We start from the raw sequence: 17,855 nt of genomic DNA on the forward strand, positions 1-17,855 counted from the left end.
ATGGAAGAGAAACGTGAGAATAAGTGACAGTGTTGAAAAATGGTACAAGGGTAGACTTTTTTTCTTGCTAGGATGTTTAGATAGACTTAATTCTTAGTTGGATCCTTGGGGACATTTTATCCTCTCATTAATATTTGTTTTGGGATTTATATATTGGGGTAGGAGGAAGGTGAAGGAGTTGGGTTTCTTTTGTGCCATTTTTTTTTATCCAACTTAATGATAATTTTTTTTTAGATCCACAGCAAAATTGAAAAAAATCTTAAGGTGAACACCCATATACTCTTCACCTAATTTACCAGTTATATTTTAACACACTGTTTTCTCTGACTCTCACTCTGCATTTTCTCTTTTCCTCTATTTCACATACATACACACACACACACACACACACAATTTTTTTTTTAAATATATTTTATTGATTTTTCACAGAGAGGAAGAGAGAGGGATAGAGAGTTAGAAACATCGATGAGAGAGAATCATCGATCAGCTGCCTCTTGCACACCCCCTACCGGGGATGTGCCCGCAAGCAAGGTACATGTCCCCAACCGGAATCAAACCTAGGACCTTTCAGTTCGCAGACCAACGCTCTACCACTGAGCCAAACCGGTTTTGGCCACACACACAATTTTTTATTAAAAATTTTTTAAGTCAGTAGCAAACATCAACATATTTCACTCCTACATAGTTGGGCATGTATCTCCTAAGGACGTGACCATAATATCACAGTCACATCCAAGAAATTCTCAGTGATTCAGCATTGGCTTATCCCCAGTTCAGTTTTCTCCAGTTGTTTATATAATAAAGTCCTTTATAGGTAGGTTTTTTCCTAACCCAGATCAATGAATTGCATTTGATTGATTCCAGCATTGCATTGGGTTGTCACTTCTCTTTATTCTCTTAATCTAAACTACCCCTTTGCCTTTTTTTTTTTTTTAATGTATTTTGAAACATTTTAGCAAATTATCTTATAAAAGATCACACACTCTTGATTTGTCTTATCTTTTCCTAATGATTCAAGTTAGAATGTTTGGCAAAAAAGACACAGGTGATGTTAACTGAGAGTTTTTGAGCGCCTGTATGGTCTGTATTGTGCTAGAGATCAGAAGAGAATAATGTAGTCATAGTCTCAATCCTTATGGATACACAGCTAGTGTAGCTGACCACCTGTAAGCAGAAAGTCACATAAGTAAATTAATTGCAGTGGTGCTATGAAGACATAATAAAAGAAGTTTGATGCAAGATTATAACAAGGAATCCAAATTTAGATTCTAGGCTCCTCTGGGGAAGTAACCCTTAAGGTGAACCCTGAAAAATGAGAAGGGTTCTCATTTTAACTTTTTTTTTTTAACATTCTTATGAAAATAATAAAAGTATTTTAAAAAACGAGAGTAGAGAATGGAACATTCCCAGGAAAGGAAATTATACAATATATAGAAGCACTGAAATTGGGAAAACTTGGCATTTGGAAGGAACTGGAAAGACAGTAGGACTGGAATGTCATGAGTGATGGGAAGAGGAGAGGGAGCTGGGGGGATAACAGACCTGCCTCGTAGACCTGTGGAGGCCAGGCCAAGAAGGCTGGATTTGTTGCTCTAAGCAAGGGGAAGCTGTGGAAGAGTTTTAAGTCATTTTGTGTTATAATGCAAGTAAAATACAAGGTTGTAATAAAAGTAAAACAGAAACTACTTTCTGTCTTATTACTGAATATAGCTTATTGGTAGGCATGTAAAAATATGAAAAAGCTTTGACATTAATAAACAAGTGTGTGTGTGTATGTTTGTGTGATGATTTGATTTAAATTATGAAATGCTCACACAAGCTAATTAATACATCCATCAACAGGTAAAGTTTTAAAATTTTGTTTTGTTTTGTTGTTTTAGGCAAACTTTTTATCTCAGTCTCACAGACCTATGTGGTTTATCTTTGTTCTCAACTTCAGTCCAAGGACATTTATCCCCATACAAGTATCACAACCCCTTTAAAATGGATTTCCTGATCAAATCCACAGTGTCTTCGATTGAATTCTCTGCTGCTTGCCATTGTGTTAGGTAAATGTCAGCCTGAGGGCAGATGTGCTGCCTAACTGAAAGGCCACTGGGGTCAGACCACATCTCCCTGAGTGTGGGGAAGAGTGAAGTTGCCTTTCATGACAAAGACCTCAAAGGTCTGGTCCTTTGCTCCAAATCCTTAACTTTCCAATAATATGCTGCATTGTTGTAACTTATTACTTAATCTGATTTGCTCTTTTCCTCTGCCTTATTCTAGTGATTTCTGTGCTCGGCCCACCTCCGTTGTCTTATTCCACAGAAGCCTGCCCACCTTCTTGACATTTGAAGGCTTGCTATAGTCACACTAAGCCTTAAATAACATTTCCAGTGTTTTCTTTTTTATTTTGAAAATGAGACATTTGCCATACTCTTGGGGAAATAGTTTTCTGTAAAGCTGTAAAAGGTGTAGGTATTATTATAAATAGGTAACATCTGTAAATAGAAATAGGGTTTTTGTAGTACTTTAAGTATTGCTGTGAGTGTTAAACTATAGTAGTTTAAGCATTACCACAAGCATTAGAACATTTAAGGTTTCTCTAGCATCTTTTTTCATAACAGTGAGGAAGTAAAACATTTTTATTGGAACAAAATGGCGGCAAAGAAGGTAAAATGATTTATAAGATCTCATGATTTGGGAAAGGTGAAACCTACACTTGTTATCCACCTGTCCTGCCCTGTTCCAATCCTGTCCTCTCTACAGAGCCTCTGTCCTTCCCCCAGGCAGACTCAGGCTTCCCTGTTCCTATGTTCTCATCATCCCTGTTTCTGCCTGCTTCACATTACAGTGACTGTGTGTGGTTATATGGGAGACTCCCCAAGGTCAGGAACAGTGTCTGACATGGAGGAGGCACCATTAAGTATTTTTGGTTGAGTCCTGGCCGCTGTTGCTCATTTGGTTAGAGCGTCATCCTGAACACCAGAAGGTGGCAGGTTCTGTCCCTGGTCAGGACACACACAGGTTTCAGGCCAGTCAGTGGTCTGAGCCAGTGTGGGAGGCAACCTATCCATGTTTCCTTCTCACGGTGCTTCTCTTTCACATCAGTATTTTTCTTTAAAATCAAATTTTAGGGATTTGATTTCGTGGTTGAGTGAATGAATGTTATGAAGTACTGAGTACCAGTAAACTTCCTACTATTCAAATAAGAGAGTAGAAGGATGAATTTAATATAGTACTGAAAAACTTCTGTATATGTTTTGTGGTTTTATTTTTCCTGCCCTTCCTTGTCTGTTACAGATGCCTGAAGAACAGGCATTCAGTGTTCTGGTCAAGATCATGTTTGACTATGGTCTCAGGGAACTTTTCAAGCAAAATTTTGAAGATTTGCATTGCAAATTTTACCAGTTGGAGCGTCTCATGCAGGTAAAAAAAAACCAAAAAACAACAACCCAGCTTGCGTTTGCCAGTTAGAACATGGTCTAGGGAGAAGTAGATTGATGAAATGGTGCCATGGAGTAGTGGTGTTGCCTTAGCCATCCAGGGTGAAGGATAGGTGTTTTTGTTTGTTTTCATTTCTCACGATGTGATGATGATGCCAAGGTTCATAAGGTGTGAACATGTTGGGTGTAAGCTGGGTTTTCAGGCTCATAAAACACTCAGAATCTCAGCAGACTTTGTCAGGCCTCTAACACAGCATAGTCAGGAAGTGTTCACCAGGGCCCTGACGCTTATTGGTTAGAAACTCCATAACAAAAGTGAAACAAACTTTCCCAAACATTTCACAACTTGGAAAGAAAAACTGCCTTTACACATAATTGTCACCACTTGGGGGAGGATTCCTCTTTAGAGCTAGTGTGTGGACTGGAAAAGGGAGCTGAGTGCCAGTTTAATGTCAGATGATGTGTTCTTCTGAGCCCTTGGAGATTTTTAGAAAAATAGAAATATATGACTTCTGAAGCCTATTCCTGTTAGATTTATAAGCCTCCTGAGTGGGAGCTGAATAGCTGCATATGTGGCCTAAAACTAATTAATTTTCTATTTCAGGAGTCTATTCCAGACCTGTACAACCACTTCCTGGATATAAGCCTTGAAGCACACATGTACGCCTCCCAGTGGTTTCTCACGCTTTTCACTGCCAAGTTCCCTCTCTACATGGTCTTCCATATCATTGACCTGCTGTTGTGTGAGGTGCGTATCGGAGACCATAGCACTTCGGAGTGTTACAGTGTCCTCCTGATGACAGCAGTCAAAACAGAACTTGTTCTGCTCTGTTTTAGTTCAGTGCTGGGAAATCCAAGTTTCAGCGACTCTTCCTTGTGCCAAAGCTAATGATCACATTTTGTTAAAAGGCACTCTCAGCTTAAAAAGCAAGCAAACCATATGTTAGACATTTGTATTGGTTAGTATTATAATAGGTTTGACTGCTGTTTTGAAAAAATTCAAAACAGCAGCAATTAAGTAAAATGGAAGTTTATTTTTCATGTAAAAGAAGTCCGAGATTGGCAGTAACCTTCCTTCCCTAGAGTGTGACTCTCATCCTTATGGCTGATGAGAGTGCTAGTTATCAGTCAACTCTGCATTTTAAGCTAGGAGGGTTAGAATGGAACAGGAGAGGGTGCATGGCCTCTTTTTAAAAGAGACTTCCTGGAAGTACATTTCCACTTACTTTTATTGGTAAGTGGAAATGAGCCTAGGTACATAACCACACCTATTACAAGAGAGATTTTTTTTTTTTTTTAAGTTTGGTAGGAATTGCTAAAAATGGGGTGGGGGTGGTATTTTATTGCTAAAAGAAAGTAGATAATAAATAACAGTCTTTGCCACAATGTAGTTTTGGGTGTGTGTGTGTGTGTGTGTGTGTATTTAAGAAAAATGTTACTAATTTAAAAAATATACACTGAGTGGCCAGATTATTATGATCTCTGAACACATAGTAATCTGGCCACTCAGTGTATATCCTATATAATAAAAAGCTATATGCAAATTGTCGGTTTGACCAGGAGGCAGGCTTGCAGGACCCCACCCATGCACAAATTCATGCACCTGGCCTCTAAAATACACACACACACTGTAAGAATAATAATAATAATAATGATAATAATAATGATCTGGCCACTCACAGAGTGCGTGTGTGTGTGTGTGTGTGTGTGTGTATCTATATATCTATATATATATCTATATATCTATATATCTATATATATATATTAGAGGCCCCGTGCAGGGGTGGGGTCCGGCCTGCCTGCTGGTCCAACTCCTGGTGGAGGGGACAATTTGCATATTTGCCTTTTATTACATGGGATATACACTAAGTGGCCAGATTATTATGCAGAGATCATCATAATCTGGCCACTCAGTGTATATGTTTATTATAGAAACTGTAGAAAGTATAAGCAAAAAGATTTAAAAATATACCTAATCTCACTGTCCAGAGGGTAACTACTTTTAACATTTTGATATATATTCTTTCAGCCTTTTTTGTCTTTATATATGTGCATGTAATTTTTATATGGAATAGTTTTTTTTCTATATGGAATATTATATAATAATGCATATTATGGGTCAGTATATATTTAAAAATAAGATTACGCTATATATACTATTTGGTAATCTCTTTTTTCATTTCATGTACTTGAACATATCTTGACACACATCAATACCATCTTTCTTTTTGTATAATCTTACCATATGCAAAACATGGAAGTCCTTTAAAGAATTTGTACCTTCTACCCAGCTTGAAACATTATAAGAAATAACATTACCAAATATATCATTATTCTTATTGCTGCCAAGTATCCCATTTGGATATACCATATTTTATGTAACCAATTCCTAATCTCAAATCTTTGAGTTGTCCAGGTTTTACTATTATACACAACCATTTGAATTAGCTCAGAAAACCCTTGGGAGAATATTAGTTATGAAAACTGAGGTCCAGAAACTTAAATAGTTTAATTTGATCAGATGTTAGTGCTTCCCCTCATTTGCCCTTTGCCCCCACCCCCCATCTTCCAGCTAGTTAGAGGAAGGGAGGCAGTTTGGAGGGAGCCTGGAGCAGAGTCGGTTCAGGACACAGGCTTCAGAGTGATTGCTGTACCTCGAGCGGGGCCACACAAAATCAAGTTCCAGGGGAATTAGTCCAGCTGGTAGTTGAGTGTTGACCAGGAGGTCATGTTCAATTTCTGGTCAGAGTACATGGCCAGACTGAGGCAACCGATCAATGATTCTCTGTCATCATTGATGTTTCTCTCTCTCACCCTCTCCCTTCCTCTCCGAAATATATATATTTAAAGTTCCACAGGAATTATTTTCTGAATATAATTTTTGTTGTTAATTCTTACCTGTGGGTATTTTTCCCATTGATTTTTAGAGAGAGTGAGAAGGAGGTGTGGGGGGAGGGGGAGAAAGAGAGAGAGAGAGAGAGAGAGAGCATCGAGCATCCTGTGAGAGATACATTGACTGGTTGCCTCCTGCACACTCTCTCACCAGGGCCAGGATCAAACCTGCAATCTGGGTATGTGCCCTTGACCAGGAATCAAACCTGTGATCTTTGGGTGTGTGGTCCAACATGTTTTATCCACTGAGCCACACTGGCAGGACCTGATCATAATTTTATGAGTCAGATGTTTTGCTTGGGAAGTATAGGAAAGTATTCCTATTGAATGTGAGAGTAGGGCTAGAAAAGCTCTTCTCTCAAGAATGAGAGACTGGATCTCCTTTACGTGGTGTTTCAGCAGTGGCTCTGTAATTTTTATGTTCTAAGATATTTTCAAGTTAATTCTATTTCTTAATTAATGTTTTACAACTGCTCTAAAAATTGTGGGGTATTCTGAAGACAAATGGCTTCATATTCCAGATGTGAACTCTAACAATGTTCTTTTTGTGTTTTCTTTTTTAGGGAATCAGCGTTATTTTTAATGTTGCCCTTGGATTATTGAAGGTACACATTTATTCATAAGCTGAGTCATCTGTCGTTCTCGGTTCAGCACTTGCAATAGCTTGGGGCTTAGTCTCATTCTAACAGCACTGTGCTCGGACGTTGTCCCTGGCAGTAGAGATGAGCATGTGGCTCTGACGGAGGGGAGAACTGTCTTCTGGGAACTAGAAAGCTGCTGGGATTATAAAATGCTTCTTGTGCAGTCTTAAAGCAAAGAACCTTTTCTCCACACAGTTCTCTCTCTTTTTCTAGACATCGAAGGATGACTTGCTTTTGACAGACTTTGAGGGTGCCTTGAAGTTCTTCAGGGTCCAGCTTCCTAAGAGGTACCGCTCAGAAGAGAATGCAAAGAGGCTCATGGAATTGGCTTGCAACATGAAGGTAAAATAATTTTTGCATTATTTTTTCTGGGGGGAGGGGTTCAGTTAATGTCTCACTATTGTAGATCAGACTAATAACATTTATAACACACTAAAATAATGTTTTATTTCCTATTGTATATTTTCCCCTTTTTATACAAATTTTTCCATAAATTTTTATACACTTCCTCTTTTTTGTTAATCCTCACCTGAGGATATTCCAATGATTTTTAGGGAGAGGGCAAGAGAGAAGGAAAGACAGTGAGAAACATCGATGTGAGAGAATCACATCAATTGGTTGCCTCGTGCATGAGCGCTGACCAGGGCCCGGGGCCAGAGAGGAGCCTGCAACCAAGGTAAGTGCCCTTGACCAGAATCGAATGCGGGACCCTTTGGTCTACAGGCTGACACTCTATCCACTGAGCCAAACCGGCTAGGACACTTTCTCCTAATTTTGGATTATTCTTCCTTTATTTAACTTACATAACACAACATAGAGAAAATGTCTGACTAACAGAATTAAGAATAACAATGTTTCCCACATCAAAAATAAAAATAAAATCACAAACATCAAAATGTCAGATGTGCACCATATATCAGTTCATCAGTTGTAATGGACATTTTTTGACACTTTGCATTTCCTTCCCAGTCTAGACTTAAAATGATTCTCCCATAGATCTCAAATTAGATACTTCTGTTTTTCCTCAGCTTTACATGTAATGTTAGGTAAGTTTAAGATGCAAGTGTGATGATGTGACGTGTATATATTTCCATATGTTTACCACAGTTAGTGACCACCTTCTTCATCTCACAAAATTACCTTTTTTGTTGTTGTGATGATGAGAACATTAAAGTTCTGCTCATAGCAACTTTCTAATATATAGTGATCTGGTTAACTATTAGCCATCATGCTCTTTCTTAGATGCCTGGAAAGTGTGTACCCTTTGACTAACATCTCTCCATTTTTCTCACACTTCGGCCTTCCAGATATTTTCGTGTGTTACAACCTATGCATTAAATCTTACTGCTTTCCCCAGCCTTTAAACTCTAGGAAAGATATTATCATTCCCCTTTTGAAGACAAGCCAAAGCAAAAAGAGCTTATAGCCCTCTATAGTCCTACAGCTAGTTAGTGGCAGAACACAGGTTTTGTGATTTCTATTGTGCTGTCCTTTAACTTTCCCTATTTATTGTTGTGGTCAGAAATTCCCTAATAAGAAACTAATGCATGAAGGAAACCCAGTTTGTTTTTCACTTCCAGTGGCATTTATGATTTATATAAGTTCTTAAGGTAAAAAATATAGGATTTCCTGTATTCACGTTGTAATAAAATTTGGTTTTAAAGAAGAACAAGTAATTTAAGGAGTTTAGTTTGGAATTTTCAGCTGGAGGCAAATGGGGGACAGAATAAATGGTTGTGTTCATACTCTTTAGGGTGCATGAAAGTCTGACTCTCTTGTTTACATTATGTGAGTGACTCCAGGGGTAGAACTGGAATTAGTGTGTCTGGCAGATGTAAGTAAGAAGCTTCCGTCTATGACAAGAGCATGGATTGGGCATCAGAGAGACCTGAATTCAGAGCTAGTCAGTTCTTTAAGAGGCAGTTGCCTCGTCTGTATGGTAATACTGGACTCTGGTTATATGTCAGACTGAGCTAACTCAGGCCAACCCTCCTTAGACACTTGGAGATGCTAAGTAAAATAAGGCCCAAGAAATGTTTAAATACCTGAATGAACTTGAAAGAAAAAAGAAATGCCCAGTGCCTGAAGCAAAGCAGCTGGAAGCTAGTGTGTGTGAACTGATAAGAGTGTCCCATGGAATGTGGAAGTGTAGGTAGGTACTTAATGCTCACACAGACACACAATATGACGGAGCCTCCAGCAGGACCTCAGACTTGTTGTTGTGTTTTTTAAAAGACTATCTATTATCCCAAGAAAGAACAGAAATGATAAGGTAAGATGAATGAGGTGTTTAAAAAGAAAAGGAAATAGAACTTCTAGAAATTAAGATAATCATTGACGTTATCATTCAAAATAAAAGGTGACATACTTCACAAGTAATTTGGATAACATTTAATGATATTTTCCCAGTGCCAAGTACTTTAGTGTGTGAGGATTAACTTCACCATATGTACAATGACTGATAACTCGTAAGGGTTCAAGACACGGTGGCTGCCACTGTGGTTACTTCCTCTCTGATCTTGAAGCAGATATGAAACACTTCTTAGGAACTTTTTCATGGATTTTGGGTTTGGGCACAAAGCAGAGAACCAAGTGAGCTCTGAGGCTCTCTGAGTCTCTTTCCACCTCAGCCTGGTTCAGCACGCAAGAGGATCTGCCTCTTGTGATTTCTTCCCTCCAAAACCTGCCTCTTTCTCAGTGTCCCATCTCAGTTCGTGGTACCTGGCTAGTTGTTCGGGCCAAAAATCTCAATATTATCCTGGACTTCTCTTTCTGTCACACCTTCATCTTCTTAACTCCATATGCAAGCCCTACTATCAGCATGTATCCTAAATCTGGTCACTTCCTGCTCCTTTCATCACTAACATCCTAGTCTAATCATCATCATCACTTCTCTCCTGGAATATTCCAGGAGACTGCTTGGTCTTCCTGTTTCCACACTGGTTTCTTCCCAGGCTTTTCTTGATTCCCATCTCTCTTGCTTACAGCTAATGGCTTCTAAGAATAAAACTCGAGTTTTAGCCTTGGCCTGCAAGGCTAGCACCATCTGACCTCTTGGTCATCTCTGATTTCATCTCCTACTACTTTCCCCCCGTACTCTTTCCACTTCAGACACCCTGGCCTCCTTGCTGTTCTTAAACAGGCCAACACGTTCACTGCTCAGCCTCTGCCTGTGTTGTTCTCCTCAATGTCCGTCTGGCTTCACTGTTGCCTCATTCATTCTTGGGCTCAAATATCATGCCATCAGAGAGGCTCTCTCTAATTACAGTGTCTAAAGTAGCAGCTCCCCAACCCTTATCTCCTGGCTCTACCTTATTTTCCGCTTATCACTGCTTCACATTATCTTGTTTATTTGGTTATTAATTCTCCCTCCACATTAGAATTAAGCCTAGGACAGAGGGGACTCTATCTCTTGCTTACTTTTGAATACCCAGAGCAAGAACAGAAGCTGCCATATAAATAGCGGTTGAATAAGTGAATAAATGAATATGCTGTTGAGTTTCTACCAAATGGTTTACAAAAAGGAATTAACATGGATTTGGACAAGGCTTAAAAGTAGCTTCCAGCAAAGGTTTTACCTTTTAGGTTTTCATTAGCTTGAAACACTTTAATAATATATGGATTCTTTTTTTCATAGGCCAGTTGGGCGGTGTCTAATGTCTTCTTTTTCTTGCCTCTGCTTTCAAGGAGTTAAGGCAGACAAGGCTGCATAGCACACACATTTTGTGCTTAGATATGTAATTCCTTCTGGCCCTGGAGAACTCTGCTTGGCGGGGGTGCTCTTTGGATGATACCCCTACTTGCAACATGGTTTCAGGCTGAGAAAGATAGTAATTTTTTAAATTGATTCACAGCATGGAAAGCCTCACAGACTCACCAGGACCCTGCTAAAGGTGGGATATGGTATGTACAGTTTAGTTAGTGATGATTAGTTACGCTCTTGTAGCTATACTTGAATATCAGCAAATATTAATGAAAAATTGAGCAATTACTGGCGAAGAACCTTAGGCACAGAATAATATGCCATCTCAAAAAAAAGGAAAATCCTTGCAAGCCCTGCGTGTGTTATGAGGGAGCGTGTGTCAGCACGGGGTGTGTGTGAGCATCTGGGGGTGCAGAGCCTCTCTGGGCATGGAGAATGGGGCTCTTGCTATGGAATGGTTTGGAATCTAGCTTTTTAACTTTGTGGTTTACAATTTAGAAATGAAACATTGACTCTGGTTCATAGAAATCCCATTCCATTATATATATATTTTTTTAAATTGTGACTTGGTTTTCAGAGTTGTGCTTCTTGATTGAGAATACTTTGTCACATGTCCAGTCCAACTAACAAAGACCTATTTCTCTTGTCATTGTTGTAACATTTATAATGTTATAATTTCTGGTATTTGTATAGTTTTTGGAAGTATCTCATTTCTTATGGTACCTTATGAGGTACATAGGGCAAATCAAGTGTGGAAACTGAGGCTTCCAGAAGTCAGGTAACTTACCCAAATGGTACTGGCTGCACACTGACAAGCCCTAGTGCAGTGGTTGGCAAACCGCAGCTCACGAGCCACATGCAACTCTTTGGCCCCTTGAGTGTAACTCGACCTTAGAACCACTTCTTCAAAATAGACTCGCCCAGGCCGAAAACCAACTTCTGCACATGGGCCACCAAGTTTCAATCGCACTGTACATGCGTGCCTGCATGTGGTGTTTTGTGGCAGAGCCATGCTTAAGGGGCCAAAGAGCCACATGTGGCTCGTGAGCAGCAGTTTGCTGACTACTGCCCTAGTGGAACTCAGGCCTTGAGACTTTGCATTCCCAATGTGCTTTCCACTCCTTTGCTGAAATAAAATGGAAATTTATTGTGGCAATACCTGAAACAGCCACAAGATGGGGGTGTTGTTAAAAAAGGTCTGTATTCCTCCCTGTACTTGTGTGTCCCTTTGTGTCTGTCTTTTCTACCCTGTACTTCTCGCCTTCTCTCTCCTTCTCCTTAGTTTATTATGATACTAACATTTATTTTTTTTGAGTAGTTTTTGATCTCCTTCTCTTAATCTATAATTTAATAGCATGTATAGAAACTCATTTAGCTGTCCATTGATTTTCTCTTTTTTTATGGGTCAGTGTCCTGAAATAGAAAAACTGTTTTCACTTCTGCTATTAGTTCTAAAAGGAATTTCATTTTTAAAGATTGTTCTAGGAGTTCATGAATGGTCCTAGTAGCTCCACAACCCATTCATACTCATAACTATACTATGCATTATTTAGAGCAGAGTGGGGTGGGAATACACTCACATTTAGATCTTTTAAATTTTTGATTCGAGAATTATATTAAAGCAATCGTTTGTTTATGTCTATACAGATATTTTAGAGAATAAGTCAAATATATGAGGCTAGTTTAGAAGAAATAAGAAATAGCTGAAAGAGATGGCTCAGTGGGTTTCTTAGATCAAGCTTGAAGATTTGATCCATTTGTTATAGAATCCTCACTAAGGTGAAATGTAATTTCTGAACCACTGTTTCACTAGAATTTATTTCAAATATAAAGTGATTGTGCTAGACTTCAAACTACCTGTAAGAAAAGATATTATTGCAAAAACCAAATAACAGTATCTCCAAACTAATGCAATCCTAATCACTTGCTATTTGGAGAAACAGACAACTCTGGCATTTGGGAATCTTTGTCCTTGGGGAATATTTTTATTCATGAGCTAAAAGCCACACTAGTTTGAATTTCATTCTCTGCTCTTATCATTTGTGTAGTTATTGTGCGTTAGGATTAGGCTTTAAGCTCTATGATTGCAGTGACTACATCGGTCTTTTCCTTGGTGTGTTCACAGAATCTTCCATAGTGCCTATACGTGGTAGACTAATCCTTGCAGTGACTACATGAGGTCATTTTTCAAATGTTACATAAAGCTTAGAAAATTGAAGAAAACTCCCAAAGTGCATAAAATTCCTAAGAGATGGAATAGGGATTAGATCCTGGGAGTTTGACTTTAAAGTCAATGCTTATTGTCACTGTGCCTTACTGTAAGTGAGGGATTGAATGGACAGGACAAGCTTCGTCTGTGTCAGCGTTGAAACTGTGTACACTGTACCTAAGTTCAGTTTTCCCTGTAACTAGACCAGGCTATAGTTTTACTTCTTTGCTTGTTGTAACCTTTTAGAATTGGATTTCATGAGGAAACTCCTGGGTGGCTGCTCTTTCTCTGCATGTACCGTAAGTTTTCAGTGTCATAAGGGTAGGCAGCAGTCACTCCCTTCTTATTTTATAAGTTGGTCTCCCCTGGTGCTTATCTGTATTTGGGTTCTCTGCTACTAATTTGCTTCTGCACTTTAGAAAAATACTCTGATGGTAGGACCAGAAGACCTAATTCTATTTAGTGATTTTAGAGGGAGTTGGAGTCTGAACTATTTGAACGAATTAAATGAAAGGGCTCAGAGATTAAATAGAATGTTGATTTGTGTCAAGTGGTTACAAGGGCAGGCCTTGCAGTCGCACAACCTTGGCTCTCATCCTGGCTTGGCCTTGCCCCGTGATCCAGGGCAGGTTAACGCAGCAGGGCTGGAGAGAGAGCCATAAGATGATGCCGTTAATGTAGCTGCTGATCTTCTGATCATATCATCCCTCAGCACCAGTGATCTCGAGGCCTGCCCTGTTTTGACCTCCTCTGCCCAGGCATCTCCTTAAGTCAGTTAAGTCAATAAACATTTATAGATTTTCTCACGTGTCAGGAACTGTACTCAGTACTGAGCATGCTGCAGAGATGCATAAGGAGCAAGAATCGCCCCGGATCGCTGATCTGGTGCTGGCATGGTCACTAAGCAGTCACTGTACCCTTCTAGGTCTCAATTCCCCATCAGTAGAATGAGGGTGATAATTCCTGCGATAGCCTTTGAGAGAGGTGTTTGGAAGATTATATAAAATGGTAGGTGTAGAGGGATCTTGTTATTTTGACAGTCCTGTGTGAATCCCGGATTCTTCTAATTACTGAAAAGCCAAGTTCTTACCTCAAGCTTTCAACAAGAGGGTGGTGGGCTTGGTCAGATTTCTTTATTTTAGCTATGAGGACTTTGGAGTCAGGATCTCCTTAATGTACAAGCCTTCTTCCTACCCACCCATTCGCCCAAACATGCAGACTACTGACATTCAACCTCCCACCTTTGCTGACTCCCTATGTCTCCAGCCCAGCGAGGGACCTTTGGAAATGGCTCCGGTGTCCTGTCAGCAGCCATTTCCTGCTGTCTGTGTGAAATGGGCTTTGTTTAAATGGCTCATTCTCTGCAGCACATGTGCAGAGGGTAGTTTGGCTTCTGATCCTCTGAATAAAAGTATATAGTAGTACCGCCAAGTAAAAGACCCTGCTCTGTGTGGGGCACTCAGCGAGCTCTTTAAATGTTTTATATCCTGTGATCCTTAAGACTACTGGTGGTTTTCACAGATGAGGAACCTGAAGCCCAGGTAAGGCAGCTTGGCCTTCGTCACACATGAGTCATTGGCAGAGCCAGGACCTGAGTCTGAACCCTCCCCCCTGCAAGTCTGCAGCCACTCCCTTCCTCCAGCTCCGGGCCTTGACATCCCTGCCTGTGCCAGAGGCTGGCAGGTGCTGCCTTTCCCAGGGCATGTAGCCCTGTTGTAAGAGCAACATCCGATTCCTGTGAAGACTGATGATGGGCCACCAAGGGGAGGGGCTTGGGACTGACTCTGTACTTCTATCAGAATGTCACACTGACATGCTCCAAGTCTCCGCTGCCGAATTCCAAGTTTCCTAACTGGGGACTATGTGTGCATGGCCTCAGGGAGCCGGGGAGCCTCTGAAGTGGGAGGTAGAGTGTTCTCTTGCTGTGGCTGGGGTGGGGCAGAGTTGCCTTCTGGGCTTTTTTATGGGAACCATGACTCTCAGGACACTTTCAGATTGGTTCTATTCCTAAGAGTGTTAACAGCATGTGTATAGATTGCAGTGGGGTGTCATATTGGTTTTTTCCTAAATTTAGTACAAACTCAGTCTTGTCCCAGGAAACTATTAGATCCCCCCTTCCCCCCCAAAAGAACATTTAAACAACAAAAAAAAATTATATATATATTTTACCCTCACCTGAGGATATCCTTTTTTAGTGTTTTTTGTTTTTGTTTTTGTTTTTTTTTGGGGGGGGGTGGAAGGGAAGAGTGTTGGGGAGAGACATTGATCAGTTGCTTTGTCATATGCAGCTTGAGGGGGTCAAACTCACAACCTACCTATGTGCCTTGACCCGAAATCAAACCTGCAACCTTTTTGGTGTGAGGGACAATGCTGAGCCAACTGAGCCACCCAGCCAGGGCTCGGATGTCACCTCTGAGGGCAAACACGCCCCTGTGTGTGAGGCTGTGCTTTCCACAGCCTCCCTGGAGAGGCCGCTGGCAGAGGGTGTGGCTCCTGGCTCTGGGTGGTTCCTTTCCCTACTTCCTGAATTCAATTAAAATGTTATTGGTGTAAGAGACAGACAAAATGACCCTTGAACTTTTTGAAGTGGGGACTATGTCTCTGTTCAGTAAGTATTTCCATGCTTACTGTGGGCCAGGCATTCAGAATTTTGAAATGAGTAAGCATTCCTTTCCTGTGGAGTTTGCATGTTGTGGCCTGTATACATCTCTGCATCCTAAAGCCCACAAAGAACGTGGCCCATAGCTCTGCTCAACTGGTGGGTAAATAAATGCCCCTGCTGCATCCTGATTATAGATGTGCAGGATGGCCATTGGCTCTGTAAAGGATGGCCGGTGTAATTGAGCATTTCTGTGCACACTGCATGGGCAGGGATGAGGGAGGAATGTTCTGACTTGGAGTCTGGTAACGAGACTGGCAGGCTGAAAGGTGGGTGCTGGTCTCTCCTGGTCATGTGGAGGCTTGCATTGGTGCTTTTTTTATTTTTTTATTTACATATTTATTGATTTTTTACAGAGAGAAAGGGGGAGAGAGAGAGAGAGCTAGAAACGTCAATGAGAGAGAAACATTGATCAGCTGCCTCTTGCACACCCCCTACCGGGGATGTGCCCGCAGCCAACATACATGCTCCTGACCGGAATCGAACCTGGGACCTTGCAGTCCGCAGACTGACACTCTACCCACTGAGCCAAACCGGTTTCGGCTGCATCGGTGCTTTTGCTGCTGGTGCCTGTCCATTCCCCATTGCAGTGTCAGGCATCGGCCTTTTTCGTGGGGTCTGTGCCTCAGAGGCAGTCTGAACGGTTGGCTCTGGTGAGCAGCCACCCATGCTCAGAGATGCAGGGTCAGTGCAAGCCTGTTATAAGCAGTGTTGCTCTTACTTCTTTCTGTTTGTAGTGGGGTTGGTGAGTAAGGGTTTAGGGAAGGGGGGGGGGAGTAAAGGGAACCAGAACCAGTGAGGCTGAGCAGTGGGAAGGGAACCTGAGTTGATGAGGAACTCGGGGCCCCAAGCTCCTCAGAAGACGGAGCTTTGCCTGTGTTAAGTTCCGGTGCAGAAGCCCTGAGTAATTGTGAGAATTCTTTCTAACAGCATGTACTTTGTATACTTAATTACAAAAGTAACTCATGCTCACTGCAGAAACACTTGAAAAACATGGGGAATGCATAATTGCTCATATCCTGTCGCGAGGATCTTAAGAATCAATGAGATAACCAAATGTAAAGTGTCCTTCATTTATCAGGTGCTCGTTAGACACAAGCAGCTGTGACAATGTTGAGGGAGAATCAGCCTTTTACTCTGAGAAAGAGGCTTTTATAATTAGGAATAATGAAATGTAGAAGGCATTATTTTGTAAGTAGCCTTTTTAAACGTATGTTTAAAGGAAAAAATTATTAATTCTTCCTTGCCCCTCATGAGAAGGAAAAGTTGGAGAATCCTGAAGATTTGTATGGATGTTTTGTAGGATTTGTCAATTCTTTTTTTTTGTTTTCCCTTTTTACTGAAGCACTAAGGGGAGCCTCACATCCAGACCCTCCTTGCCATTCACACTGACGGCAGAGAGCACTGGGAGGCCATGTTTGCCTCTCACACATCTCCTTTAGCTTCTGCTGCTCCACTATTGATCTGTTAGAATAGTTCATACACTACTGATCACACACGTTTTATTTAGGTGCTTTCTTTGCGAATGATATCTATATATACAAAAGCCTACGCAACCGGTACAACCAGATGACTGGCCAGTAGCTATGATGGGCACTGACCACCAGGGGGCAGAAGTTCAATGCAGGAGCTGCCCCCTGGTGGTCAGTTTTCTCCCACAGCTGGCCAACCTCCCTCAGTCCCTCCCCTTGGTGAGCTGTGGTCTCTTCCCCCACCCCCACCCCCACCCTCTGGCCAGCTGGCCCCGTTGGCCCTGATGGCTAGCCAGGCCGAGCATCCCACCCATGCACAAATTTGTACACTGGGCCTCTCGTATACACTAAAAGTTTACCCCGGCATTGGCCTTCAACTGCAGAAGACCTGAGTTTAAAGATGTCACACCCCACTTGCAGCCTCTCCCCCAAGTGTTTAATGGACATTTCTATGGACTGCCGCCAGGGTGTAGTGCTGTGTGCGTGGTGGCCTCCCCTTCGGCGGCAGCCAGACTCTAGGATCAGCCCTGGTTGAAGCAGACATATCCACATCCTGACGAGAGTAGGTGGGAGGGGAACACCAGGCAGCACGAGTGAGGTGGGACGGAGAATTGGAGGCACTGCAAACTTGGCCTGTCCCATCCCCTTGTAGGTCTCAGTTTCTTCATCTCTAAAATGAGGAAATTTGGACCTGACAAGCTCAGAGTTTCCTCATTCCCGGAACTGGCAGCTAACATTTGTGAGGCAGCACGGTGCTGTTCTTCACGCTTTGGGAAGGGATGAGCGTTAGCTTGTCATCATTCCTTAAATTGCATACACCTGTTTTATCACTTTTCTGTTTTTTCTATTTTATA

General features: G+C 41.3%; 1 protein-coding gene across 11 annotated transcripts in view; it reads left to right on the forward strand.

The window, feature by feature from the left end:
- Nucleotides 1-17,855, forward strand: part of RABGAP1 (RAB GTPase activating protein 1) — a 110,443-nt gene that overhangs the window by 82,790 nt on the left and 9,798 nt on the right. For 10 of the 11 annotated variants that reach the window (XM_036411869.2, XM_045572046.1, XM_045572048.1 and 7 more), the window contains 4 exons: nucleotides 3,283-3,408; nucleotides 4,030-4,173; nucleotides 6,881-6,922; nucleotides 7,172-7,300. In XM_036411869.2, coding sequence (XP_036267762.1) covers nucleotides 3,283-3,408; nucleotides 4,030-4,173; nucleotides 6,881-6,922; nucleotides 7,172-7,300 — 441 coding nt within the window. The remainder of the gene's footprint in view (nucleotides 1-3,282; nucleotides 3,409-4,029; nucleotides 4,174-6,880; nucleotides 6,923-7,171; nucleotides 7,301-17,855) is intronic. The other variant, XM_045572047.1, reaches the window with a different exon arrangement.

This window comes from Pipistrellus kuhlii, unplaced genomic scaffold (genome assembly GCF_014108245.1).
Source record: "Pipistrellus kuhlii isolate mPipKuh1 unplaced genomic scaffold, mPipKuh1.p scaffold_m20_p_43, whole genome shotgun sequence".
Classification (NCBI taxonomy): Eukaryota; Metazoa; Chordata; class Mammalia; order Chiroptera; family Vespertilionidae; genus Pipistrellus; species Pipistrellus kuhlii.